This window comes from Lethenteron reissneri, chromosome 48 (genome assembly GCF_015708825.2).
Source record: "Lethenteron reissneri isolate LAM-NWPU_2019-01 chromosome 48, ASM1570882v1, whole genome shotgun sequence".
NCBI classification, from domain to species: Eukaryota; Metazoa; Chordata; class Hyperoartia; order Petromyzontiformes; family Petromyzontidae; genus Lethenteron; species Lethenteron reissneri.
In genome coordinates, this window is record NC_083826.1 from 2,107,733 (window position 1) to 2,120,194 (window position 12,462).

General features: G+C 49.4%; 2 protein-coding genes across 3 annotated transcripts in view; one reads left to right on the plus strand and one right to left on the minus strand.

Annotated features, from left to right (window-relative positions):
- LOC133354780 (uncharacterized) overlaps positions 1 to 12,462 on the plus strand; it is a 417,798-nt gene that overhangs the window by 347,899 nt on the left and 57,437 nt on the right. The gene's annotated exons all lie outside the window — the stretch shown is intronic.
- LOC133354583 (choline transporter-like protein 4) overlaps positions 1 to 12,462 on the minus strand; it is a 63,088-nt gene that overhangs the window by 17,870 nt on the left and 32,756 nt on the right. For both annotated transcript variants that reach the window (XM_061571532.1, XM_061571533.1), the window contains 8 exons: positions 11,657 to 11,741; positions 10,297 to 10,413; positions 9,281 to 9,341; positions 6,334 to 6,460; positions 4,921 to 5,004; positions 2,496 to 2,608; positions 1,908 to 2,039; positions 701 to 800 (listed from right to left, as the gene is read on the minus strand). In XM_061571532.1, coding sequence (XP_061427516.1) covers positions 701 to 800; positions 1,908 to 2,039; positions 2,496 to 2,608; positions 4,921 to 5,004; positions 6,334 to 6,460; positions 9,281 to 9,341; positions 10,297 to 10,413; positions 11,657 to 11,741 — 819 coding nt within the window. The remainder of the gene's footprint in view (positions 1 to 700; positions 801 to 1,907; positions 2,040 to 2,495; positions 2,609 to 4,920; positions 5,005 to 6,333; positions 6,461 to 9,280; positions 9,342 to 10,296; positions 10,414 to 11,656; positions 11,742 to 12,462) is intronic.

Sequence of the window (12,462 nt, forward strand, 5' to 3'; positions counted from 1 at the left end):
TACAATTTCCACGTGATAAGCCACTTCGTCAAGCGATCATTTGAGGCCAGGTCGCGTCTGACGAAGAGCTGCATAGCTCAGTGGGGCCTTGCCCGGTAAATACAAACCAGAATAGGAATAGATCAGCACAAGAATGCACATTGGGGAGCACAGGTGGTGCATCTGCCACTCATCTCACACAGCCAACTCATAACACATGGGGTCTGTCCCGTGGCCTCCTGCCAGCAGCAAGCCTTCGACGCTTCACATTGTGGCCTCAAAGTGAACCTATCCTGGCACAAGCGCCAATTAGTGGTGAATAGCGGCTTTTGTTGTTGTACCAATGCACGCCTGTACACAGAAACGCACACACTTGTGTACACACGTGTATGTAATACAAGCGTGTGTGCATGTGTCCGTACATGTGGGGAGCGGTGGTGTAGCGGTTAGCGCGCTGCACTACGAACCCGGCGATCCGAGTTCGATTCCTGCTCACGGTCGACACCAGTGACGATTATCTGAACCGGTCCTGGGCCTCCCCTAGGTCGATTCAGCCTCAAATGAGTACCTGGTGCGATGTGTAAACTTCGCCACTAGGGAGACAAAGGCGGTCGGGCGTGGTGCTGCCCACCCACTGCCAATAGGCGCTCGCTAACAGCACTTGCCCCAACAGTCTGCGGAGGCTGTATGGGTCTCCTGTGTTTGTGCAGGGAGAGCTCACCTGCTCGCCTCGCGGACCAGCGCGATGGCGATGAGCAGTCGCTTGCGCAAGAAAATCAGGATGAGCAGGATGAGCGCTTCCACCACGGCCAGGACGATCACTGCGCACAGCAGCACACACACACACAGGGGGGGAGTCTCGGTGCCACGGAGTCAACGTGCGTGTCACAGAGTCAAGGTCAAAATCACATAGCAAGGGCACACTGTCTTCTTGGTTCTTTCGGTAAAGTCACAGACAGAGCTGCTCTCCACCTGAGGACGGCTGCTTGCGTTGTGGCCGAAACGTCGTGAGAATTATTTTTATTATGTTTTATTTTTATTAATTTTTTTATTATTTCCATTCTACGTGACTTTACCGAAAGAAGCAAGAAGATGAATCCCTGCAGTCACGAAAGTTTTAAATCGAAGGGCACACTGGTCAACAAAAATAACATTGTTTTCTGGCCTGGACTTTTGCAGCTGTTTTAGACTAATTTCAGGGTGCTGATTCCAAATCTGATTTCAGATTTGCTCTATCACATCTCATTTTTATGCTATCGGCATACCCCATTTTCATTGATTTTACCCGAAATTAACTCTGTCACTTATGATTGCAAGTTGTTGCGAGTCAGTGACTGCTTTAGTGTTAAAATATGGTGCTGTATTTTTAGGATAGTGTGTTTATAATATCATTTTATGTAGATATCCACATTTATTTAATATTTTTTCTGCAGTTTTTATTGAAAATGCAATATTTGATATCTCAAAAACCTGATGTGATAGACAAAAACTGATGCCAGATTTGGAATCAGCACCCCAAAATTACATTAAAACCGTTGGAATACCTTATGCCAGAAAAAGTGTGTTGACCAATGTATAATCAACGCCAGCTCCAGAAAGTCAATGTGTCAGCATCACAGTGACGCAGTCAACGTTGTCGCCCTTCCCCCACACCTCCAATTGGCTGTGTACGGTGCTAAAGAAGTTCAAAATACGTACATACACTCATACGTCACGGAGCAATCGTCACACAGAGTCAGTGGCACAGTCAGTGACACGGTGTCACACACGCTGTGAGAATGTGTGTGCTGTGATTGTGTGACTGTGTGTCACAAGCACGCAAGCCACACGGTGTGTCACAGTCACATTGACCGTGACTCGGCAGCACGTGACCCGCGTTGGGATCTGCGTCCTGAGCACGTGACGAAATCGGTGCGCTGCGCCCTTACTGAACGCCAGCCACGTGTCCCTGTACTGCAGGTACACGGACAGGTCCGTCTGCAGGCCGACGTCTGTGATCTTGAGATCCGCTCCGGGCTTTCCCTTCAGGTTGTCGTACTCCCGGTAGCAGTGGTAGATCCCTGCGTGGGGGGGGAGGGAGCCGTCAGTGCACTGGGGATCGAAGCGAGGGGCTCGGAGGTGCTGCGCTCATCCACACGCGGATCTAGAAACTTGGCAAGGGAGGGGGTGGTGGTTGAGGGGGTGAGGGCTGTCCTCAAGTTCCACATTGAAGGCCCCACATAAATAATAACAACATTGGTCTGGTACAGCTCTGAGTGGTTGTCCAACCGAGGTCATCTGTGTGCCCAACTCGGGCATTATGAATTTCCCAAAGCGGGTTCAGGGCTTGAGGTTGGGGTAGATTTCGCCACCTCTCCGGGAATCAACGCCTGTGCGTTGGGTGGCAGGAATCGAACTTGTACCGAGACGTGGCACCGCTGTTTCTGTGTGGAACATCATCGCAGTCAGTAGACGGCTGCGCGGCGCTGTACCGATAGACCCGGTGCTGACGGAGAATTCCCGTCCGGGTTTTGTACCGTATCCGACGACTCCCACGAGTCCGATGATGATGGCCCAGATGAGGAATCCGGCGGTGAAGCGCAGCAGCAGGAGGAAGAGAAGGCTCACCACCATAGCGATGACCAGGCATCTACAGAGGAATATTTAATCATCACCATCATCATAAGCAGCAGCAGGATCAGCAGTAAATATCGTCGTCAGCAGAAGAGTTCAAGCGTCACGGGTTCGAAGGTTACTCTGTTTAACCCGAGAATAAAATGAGTCTCGTTTGTGTGAATGACTTGGGGCCAGAAGGGGGGCGATGTCCCAGTGGGGTCATTTTGTGGGTCAGTTGTAGAACTTGGGCCGTCACGTGACGCTGGATCACGGTGGCCTCCTCTTTACGAATGGCGTCAATGGATCTCTCGCGCCATCCGCTGCTCTGCAGAGGATGGTGCGCGGTTTTGTGGTTCACGACAGCCGCAGTGGGAGATGACCCCGGGCCGGCCCAGCTGCTGCTGCTGGTGGGGTGGCGTCGCTCGGCTGGCCTGGGAACGCCTGGGAATGCCCCCAGGAAGAGCTGGAGTCTGTGTATAGTGTTGTATAGTGTAGTGTATAGTAGTGTAGTGTATAGTGTCGTGTATAGTGTCGTGTATAGTAGTGTATAGTGTAGTGTATAGTGTAGTAGTGTATTGTGTAGTAGTGTATAGTGTAGTAGTGTATAGTGTAGTAGTGTATAGTGTAGTAGTGTATTGTGTAGTAGTGTATAGTGTAGTGTATAGTGTAGTAGTGTATAGTGTAGTAGTGTATAGTGTAGTGTATAGTATAGTAGTATATTGTGTAGTAGTGTATAGTGTAGTATTGCTGGAGTCCGTCGGCAGTGAAAGGGAGGTGTGGACCGCTCGACTCAACACGCTGCCGCCGCGACCCACATCAGGACAAGCGGGTTGAGAAGCGAACGAAACGAAGGAACGAAGCAGTGTGAACCAGAACACAAATGTCTTTGTGTGCTATGAAGAAGAGCCGCTGCCTAAAGCATCGCCAATTACTTATGTTTTTACGTGTTGAGTTTGCGTTTTTGTTATTGTTGTTAATTGTGCTTGTGCACCAATGCCAAATTGTCTGCATGGCGGACCTATGAGTTGAATCTCTTCATATCCATGGGTTTGCTGCAAAATTGCAGTTTTCCTCTAACATAGGAATCAGTCAAACGTCACAAAACAAGACTCTCCTGCAAAATGAATCTCATGACTCGGCGAAGCTTTTCTGGTTAATCCGATTACTTCTATTGCTGTTGACGACAAACATAATTTCGACTTAGAACGCGCACAGTGTTCGATCGCTGTCGAAGAGAGAAAACGACTCAAGAGGCACGAGGAAGATCCACGGACGAGCGGGCACCAGCAATTGCCTAAGCTCTGCGATCCTTTATATTAAGGCGTTACCTGCCAATTAAAAACCACTACTACTTTTATTTTACCAGCTAAATCCCACTGAGCTCTTTAGCTCTTTATCCAGAAGCGGCCTGGCGACAAATGATGGCTCAACGAAGTGGCTTTCATCACGTGGAAATTTATTGCAGCCAAATTACTCTAAGCGCACGTTGGTTCTGAATGTGGAGGGAAAAAAACTGGAGGACCCGGAGAAAAATCCACGCGACCACGGGGAGAACATGCAAACTCCAAATATACATGTGTCAGGGTCGGTATCGAACCCACGACCTCCTGTATAACAGGCGAGGTAGTTAACATCTTACCACCGCGGCTACCATTAATGAATGTGGGAGGAAACCTGAGCATCCGGAGAAAACCAAAGCGTGCAAGGGGGAAACACTCTATCCCCGAGATGCAAAACAGCACCTCCGATTAGCGCAGTTGGCTACATACGGTGCGAAAGAAGTAAAAAATGCGTACATACACCAGGTTCAGTTCACATGTTGTGCTGTACCGCCGTCTCCTGGCAAGCCGGGGAATAGCACCTCAACGCCCACGGGAAGGGAGTTTGACAACAATCGTGAATTCCGATTTAAAGCTTTCGTGACTGCAGGGATTCATCTTCTTGGTTCTTTCGGTAAAGTCACGTAGAAGGGAAATAATAAAATAATAAAAATAAAACATAATAAAATAATTCTCACGACGTTTCGGCCACAACGCAAGCAGCCGTCCTCAGGTGAAGAACAGAGCTGTCGGGAAGACAGCGTCTGAATGACGGCTGCTTGCGTTGTGGCCGAAACGTCGTGATAATTATTTTATTATGTTTTATTTTTATTATATTGTTATTTCCCTTCTGCGTGACTTTACAGAGAGAACCAAGAAGAACATTCGTGAAGTGATTCACCAACCCACGATGTCTCCAGAGTGCCAGATCACAGGCCACGTGCGTTAGCCACCACCGTGCCATGGTTGGCGCAATACGTAAACACGACATTGACCTGCAGGGGATCAATAAATGAAGTGGACTCACATGATGATCCAGTACCAGGACTTGGTGAAATCAGAAAAGATTTTCATTCCCAGGTCACGAGCATTCAACACACCGGCCAAGTAACTGGAACAAAAATAAAAACAATATTATTATTATAATGACAAAATTCAAAAGTAATTTATAATCTACAATATCTCCACGTAAAAAATACAATTATATAACTTAGTCCATCCATTTATTGGCTTTGCAGACGAATATTATTCAGCAGCATTTGTGCAAGCAAGGAATCTCCGGACCAATTTCGACCGTCTGGGACTTGTCAACAAACTTCTGCGACAGGCAGAGGCCGATCCGGTTGATGTGGGACACACGGCTGTGGCATGGACACAGTGCAGGATAAATATTGTGGTGACAAAACACACGGAAACACAGAATTGAACCAATACCTTACGAACACAAACACACTGTCACACGACATGAAACCAATGCCTTGCTCACACCGTGATGCATAGAGGTGTGGACATGTGACCTCTATGCAAGGTGACATTTGAATTATTCACGTATTTATTATGTATCTGACTGGGTGCGATGCTCGTCGAATCAATGCGTACGGTCTACGCGAGTTGTCGGTGCCATTGCTACGGAGCGTGTTTTAATCGTCACCCTGGACACCCTTCCAGACGAGAGGTTCCACTTGGAGCGATTGTCCACGTGAAGTGAAACGTTCCAACAGAACAAAAGACTAAAATAAATGGGCCACCTTAGGAGCCGTCCGTAAATGACGTCACGCGATTTTGGACGATTTTTGACCCCCCCTCCCTTTCGTCACACGGCGTCACAAAAAGTCAGACCCCCCTCAAATATGACGTCACAAAGCTCTGCCCCCCCCCAAAATAAAATGAAACATGCTTCAAATCGCTTTAAACTATTGTCATTGTAGTGCGTATTTAATGTGGCGCTGCAATCTGATGTAGGAGAAAACATTTATTAAAAAGTCAATGTAATTAGGTAGAACGTGTTGTCTATATTTATATAGAGTTGAGCATTCTGATGTGACGTCACATTTCTCAAACCTCCCCCCCCTATCGTCACACATTGTCACAAATGTCTGACCCCCCCCCCCCAATAGGTGCGTGACGTCACTTATGGACGGCCCCTTAGTCGGGTGTGTCTGGGGTTAGAGTGGTCGTGGAGGGGAGGGGTCGGAGGGAGGAGTGGTGGGAAGAGGTGCACGGTCTTGAACATTTTTTGGGGGGGGGGGCGTCTTACTAACAACGGCGAGAACCCGTGAAAAAATAAAACGAAACACGCGTTCGGATTCACCCGGCGGCGAACGCAGCACCGAGGCAATGGCCAAGCGGCTCGCTCCGACCCGCGTCCGTGACGGACCTCGGCTCGCGCCACCGTCCCCTGCCGCAGTTCACGCGGCTGCCCGCCCGCCCGCCAGCTTACTTGCTGGCCTCCTGCACCGCCTGTGCCGACACCGTGCCGGAGGGCGTCTGCACGCTGCTGCTGCCGTTCACCGTCACGTTGCCGCCCGACGCGTCGCTCAGCAGCACGGGGACGCAGCGGTTCACGACTTGCGGGCGGGAGACACGCGGAGGGGGGTTAAGCGAGTGCGGGGCCTGTTGGCAATTGTTATAAAGGGGCACTACATTTTTTAAAACGCACGGAAATATGAAAACACGAATTTTTTTACTTGCATAGTGAAGTTATTGTATTTTTAAAATCCTTTATATTAAGTTCACTTGCTTGCTTGCTTGCGTGCTTACGACCGTGCAAATCTTTCGGTCGTTTTTTAACCCACTTCCCGTGATCCAATTGAGCTGACATTTTGCACACAGACTCGTTGTGCGTGACAATGTATTTTCGTGACAAAACATTTTTCGTAAATTTGACACTTTTTAGGAAAAATTATTTTAGATTTAATTACCAGTTGCTTAATGGTGGCAGGCAATCATTTGACCCATAGGTGACAGCCATCTCAAGCCAGAGGACGAGAGGACTCTAGCCGCCACGCATATAAAGGATTTATAGTGAAAAACTTTGTTTTTACGGGTTAATTTTTTTCAATTGCTATACAACCAGATATTACGACAAATTGCTAACGCTAAACACCCAGTCGTCCGTAAAAGTTGAAGGCGGTATCGTACTATAGTAATAGAGCAAGTGCGGCATCACTGAACCGGAATTGATAGCTTGAAAGCCTTTAGCGCGGGGCCCTTCAAAGTGCGGGGCCCGTAGCATTATGTAGCTACTTGTGTTGCTAGGATAATCCGGCACTGGGTTTATCGTTATTCCCGCTGTGTTTTTTTCTCTCTATCTCTCTCATATCATCCCTCTCACTCTCACCAGCACACTCGGAACGATTCTGCCGCGAAACCTCGAGTCGCTCGCGTTCGCAATTCTGGCCGTGAATTTTCACGTATTCCGGATCGAGCGTCCCCAGCGATGTTGTCGCTATTTGCTCATTTGCTCGGTCAGGGCTCTCGTCGCTGGCCGCCGAGACGACCAAGTGGGAGCGACTCAATTGAACACGTAGTAAGGTCTTCGCGAATCAACATTATTCGTTATGAAAGTTAATTTTTGTTAGATCGCGTAAATGCAAATGTTTCGATTTAAAACTTTCGGTAAAGTCACGTAGAAGGGAAATAATAAAATAATAAAAATAAACAAATAAAATACAATTCTCACGACGTTTCGGCCACAACGCAAGCAGCCGTCCTCAGGTGAAGAACAGGGCTGTCGGAAAGGCAGTCTGGGTCAAATCAAGTCAGACGCTGTCTTTCCGACAGACCTGTTCTTCACCTGAAGACGGCTGCTTGCGTTGTGGCCGAAACGTCGTGAGAATTGTATTTTATTATGTAAAATTTTTATTATTTTATTATTTCCCTTCTACGTGACTTTATCGAAATAACCCAAGAAGATGCAAATGTGTCGTTAACCCACCACCGCCCGTCCACAGCCAATTAGTGAGGTTTGTCATGTAAACAGCACGTGCCAACAAGTTACTAATTCAGCACTAACCGCTTGTGTGTTGGGAGAGTAAACCCACAACATTTACAACCTGAGTGCGACGTTTGGCCGGCGATCACAACTAGTTTCATCGGGCGACTCGATCACCCGCCATCCGTCCCCCCTGACCACTTAACCGCCCACACGAGAAACGCGTGGTAACGGGACAACTGCAGCGCCTGCCGCGTCCGCAGCGGCTACGCAGAGAAAGCGATCAGACACTGATGGTTCATTCTCAGGGCTGGAATAGTGCAAACTATGGCGGCGTAAGCAGACGCAGTGATGGGGCTGGAGGGGGGGGCGAGAGGGTTGAGGCTATCAACCCTCTACGCTTGCAAACCTGGTCTTCATAACGGGTGGCTGTCAGCGGCACCTGGATTCAATTGTGATACTCAGGATTAAAAGCAGGTGGTGGCTCTGTCACTGAGCCAGCACTCGTTGATGGTGGTGGGTTATGTTGATACAGTAAATTTGGCTGTGACGGTCCCACCTGATGACGGAGACTTGTGTTGCCTCCGAAACGTCGTGATTTATCATTTTAGTTCTATTATTATTTTTATTTATTTTTATTTTTTACCTACGTGACTTTACCGAAAAAACCTAAGAGTTTATTCATTTATATCCCCCATGAGGGTTATATCCCCAATGAGTGAAGTGGTTTCACATTTTTGAGCAAAGTTTCTGAGCAGAGCTCATAGGCTGCTCACTTTCGGAGAAGTAATCAGACCAAAGCACACGAGCGGGGCTCTGCGATTGTCTAAGCAATCGATCACTCTGCCGATTATCTGTTCGATTACCGACCAGCCGGACAACATTGAAACGGTTGGAACGAAGTTTCTTCTCCGTTCCCGCGTGTGCCTCTGGACGGGAGGTATTAGTTGGGGGTCTTGGTGACACCATCGATATCATCAGCTGTGTTATCACACTGGGCATGACATGTAGGGGTTTCCTGGCTTCGCGAGGCAGGATTTTGTTTAACATGACTGTTATTATTATTACGAGTGAGATTAACATTACGTGTACTCTCTGTCTATAATTGTTCTGCCAATTAATCCGAACGATCGTGACACGAAGGTGAATGCGAACGGGACGAAGCGCTCTCACCGATCTGATCTAGAAAATATTTTTTTTAAAGCAGAATTCCGTCGTGCCCAGAGAAGAGCATCAGAGAAGAGCATCTCTTCAATCAGTGCACGTCGACAGCTATGACGATGTGCGGATCGGGAAAAAAAAACGCAGGCCGGATTTCGCACGCGGGAGCGTAACGGTTATCGTAGCGTCACGGGAACGCGACGGATGGCGTAAAAATGAGGGAGGGCCTTTATCCGGCAGCGGACAAATGACGGGGCCACGGCGATGATGGGGTGATCCACGTGATACTCACGATCCTTGCTGGGCACGGTAAACCCTGCGCAGTCTTCCGCTTGCAGAATCTGCTGCACCGTCTGGAATAGGGGCGCGAATCTTTGGTCAAGTCGGTGAATCGTTGAGAAATCCGTGATGCCGCACACTGAACGCACGTGCCGCTCGCTCATGCCCACACAAAGCACCCTCGTCAGGGCGCCCGCATGGCACATCGCAGGGGTGGGTGACCACTGCGCCACAGCTCCCCACTGCTGCTTCACGCACATGCACACACAAAGGACAAGGACCCCCCCCCCCCCGTATAGCCTTGAGGGCAAGTGCTGTTCACAAGCACCTATGAAGGGCGGCACAGCACACGAGAGGGGTGGGTGGCCAGCACCTTGCCCGGCCGCCTTTGTCTCCCCAGTGCTGATGTTTACACATCGCACCAGGTACTCATTTTAGGCTGAGTGAATCTAGGAGAGGCCCAGGACCGGTTTAGATATTCGTCACTGATGTTGGTCGTGAGCAGGAATCCAACTTGGGTCGACGGATTCGTGGCGCAGCGCGTGAACCGCTCCACCACCGATCCCCACACACAACACCTGCGATTAGCACGGTTGGCGACGTACGGTGCAAAAGAAGTTCAGCATACATACAAAGACAAAGATCCCCGTATAGCCTTAACAGACTGTAGGGGCAAGTGCTGTTAGCGAGCACCTATGAAGGCCGGAACGGTACACGAGGGGGTGGGTGGCCAGCACCACGCCCGACCGCCTTTGTCTCCCTAGTGGCAATGTTTACACACCGCACCAGATACTCGTTTTAGGCCGAGTCGACCTAGGGGAGGCCCGGGACCGGTTTAGATAATCGTCACTGGTGTTGACCGTGAGCGTGAATCCAACCCGTGTCGCCGCACACGCACACGTGCACACACACACACGATTGTATATACAGTCCCAGCACTCAAACTCACCGGCTCAAAGACGCCTGAGAGAGGTAGCCAGCCACGGCAGTCACACGGAGCATTGCTCGTACCGTGAGCGAGACACTGACCTTACTGGTGGTGGCCAGGTTGAACCCCGGGCGGCAGTACTCAGCGTTGAAAGCTTGGGAGGGAGGCTGAATCATGTTGACCACCCAGAAATTCTTTGGGCACTGCTGGACACATATCTGCATCGATCGGGTAGCAGGACAAGTTTCAAGTTGATTTTTGTTTGACCAGGTGAGAGGTCAACAGGCCAGCGCGAGCAAGAGTGACCTGGATCACTAAACATGGCAAAAGTAATAACGCAGAAATAAAGTAAAGGGGTGAAGAAAACAGAAATCAGAGCAGCAACAACAACCGCACTACGAAAGAAATGAAAAACAGTGCGGAAACAAAATCTATTTACTGTGGACGATTTACTTTTGAAAACGAGTCACGGCAAAATTCACTCAGAAAAAATGTCAAATGATACGAATGGTGACGATTGCGCACGGGAAGGACACCTTGGCATCAACGTGGGATTTAGATCCAATTTGTACGATTCCATAAGATGACCATCACATGTATTTGTGAAGTCGTCCGTGATACGAATGTGCGGGCCAAACAACGGCCAATTCATTTTTCGCAAAAATGTACAAAGGCTTTGTGTCCTCGACCGTCCGAAATGAACTTGAAACTTCAGATAAGAGGGCGGGGGTGGGGGGGAAACACATTTAGAGATATGGTCAGGGGTGTCCTGGTGATGCCACTGCAGGAGGATTGCCACCTATTCCACCACCAAACTTTGAACCCGCCCAGGTCTCTCATCAAAACTGTTCAGTCGTCGACTCGAATAAAGTTAAACACTCTACCGGTACCAGATCTCGGTACAAGTCAACCGTTGCCACCCGAACACAGACGCCAAATGAACCTTGTGGCGTTACCCCGGGGTTCCATAGCACCCCGGCTCTCGCATAATGTCTGTGATACAGTCACATCGACGAGCTGTGCACGATGCACTATTCAACGTTGCATTTTTCGATAACGGATTTTTTTATGCCAATGTTTGGCGTTTCGACATCACGGAGTGTGGCACTGATTTCGGATCGATTGGTATCCCAGTCGCAGAGTTAAATATATCCCTGGAAAAAATAGTGTTCCAGAAATAAAATATTTAATTGCCTCGGCCCAATTTGTATTATTTGGTATCCCGGGGTACTGCCATAAGGATCTAACAACAGGATCGTCCGGGTCAAAATCCGGTGGAAACCCGACATCGCAGTGACGCGCTGGGCCACGGCACGAGCAGTGGAACGTGAACATTATTATCGAGCGAGCAGCTACCCCCTTCCGGAGTCGCCAATTTTTTTTCCAAATCGCCCATCGCACCCAGAAAGTTGTGAACCACCCACCCCGAGCTGCCACCGGCCCGCAAGGGAAGCCACTCGCCTGCGTGGTCGGGCAGTTGAAGTTGAGAAGCGCAGCGCTGCCCGCACACTTGAAGATGTCAAAGTAGAGCAGAAAGGGCTTGTCGCTGAAAAGAAAACGCACAAAGGAACAACAACAGCACTGTGATACACCACAGTGGTGTCACGGTCGGCAATTTACCAGCGTCAAGCCGCTTGGTGCGCGTTCATATCGCACAACGGACGAGAGCAAATTAACATTTGTGCACAAGTTGTAATTTTGATCGTATATATTATATCAGGGACGCTGCCATGGGTGTAACTGTCCGCACACTGGACTTGCATTCCAGGAGGTCGCTGGTCCAATTCGATCTCCTGGCAGTTGACAAATTGAGGAATATCTGAAATACGCACGAATCTTTGCTCACCCAGCAGCTAAAATGGGTTCGGCTGCATCAGCAGGTCGCGTCTGGTGGTTGTGGGGAGCGGTGGTGTAGTGGTTAGCACACTGTGCTGCAAACCCGGCGACCCGGGTTCGATTCCCGCTCATGGTCGACACCAGTGACGATTATCTGAACCGGTCCTGGGCCTCCATAGGTCTACTCGGCCTCAAATGAGTACTTGGTGCAGTGTGTAAACCTCACCGCTGGGGAGACAAAGGCGGACGGGCGTAGTGTTGTTGGCCACCCACCCCCTCGTGTGCCATTGCCGGCCTTCATAGGTGCTCGCGAACAGTGCTTGCCCCAACAGTCTGTTGAGGCTATACGGGGGATAATTGTCTTTGGTGGGGTAAAGTGTGTACTATTCCAATCCCGTTTGGCCAGCGTGTCACGGCTTTGCAAAATGACC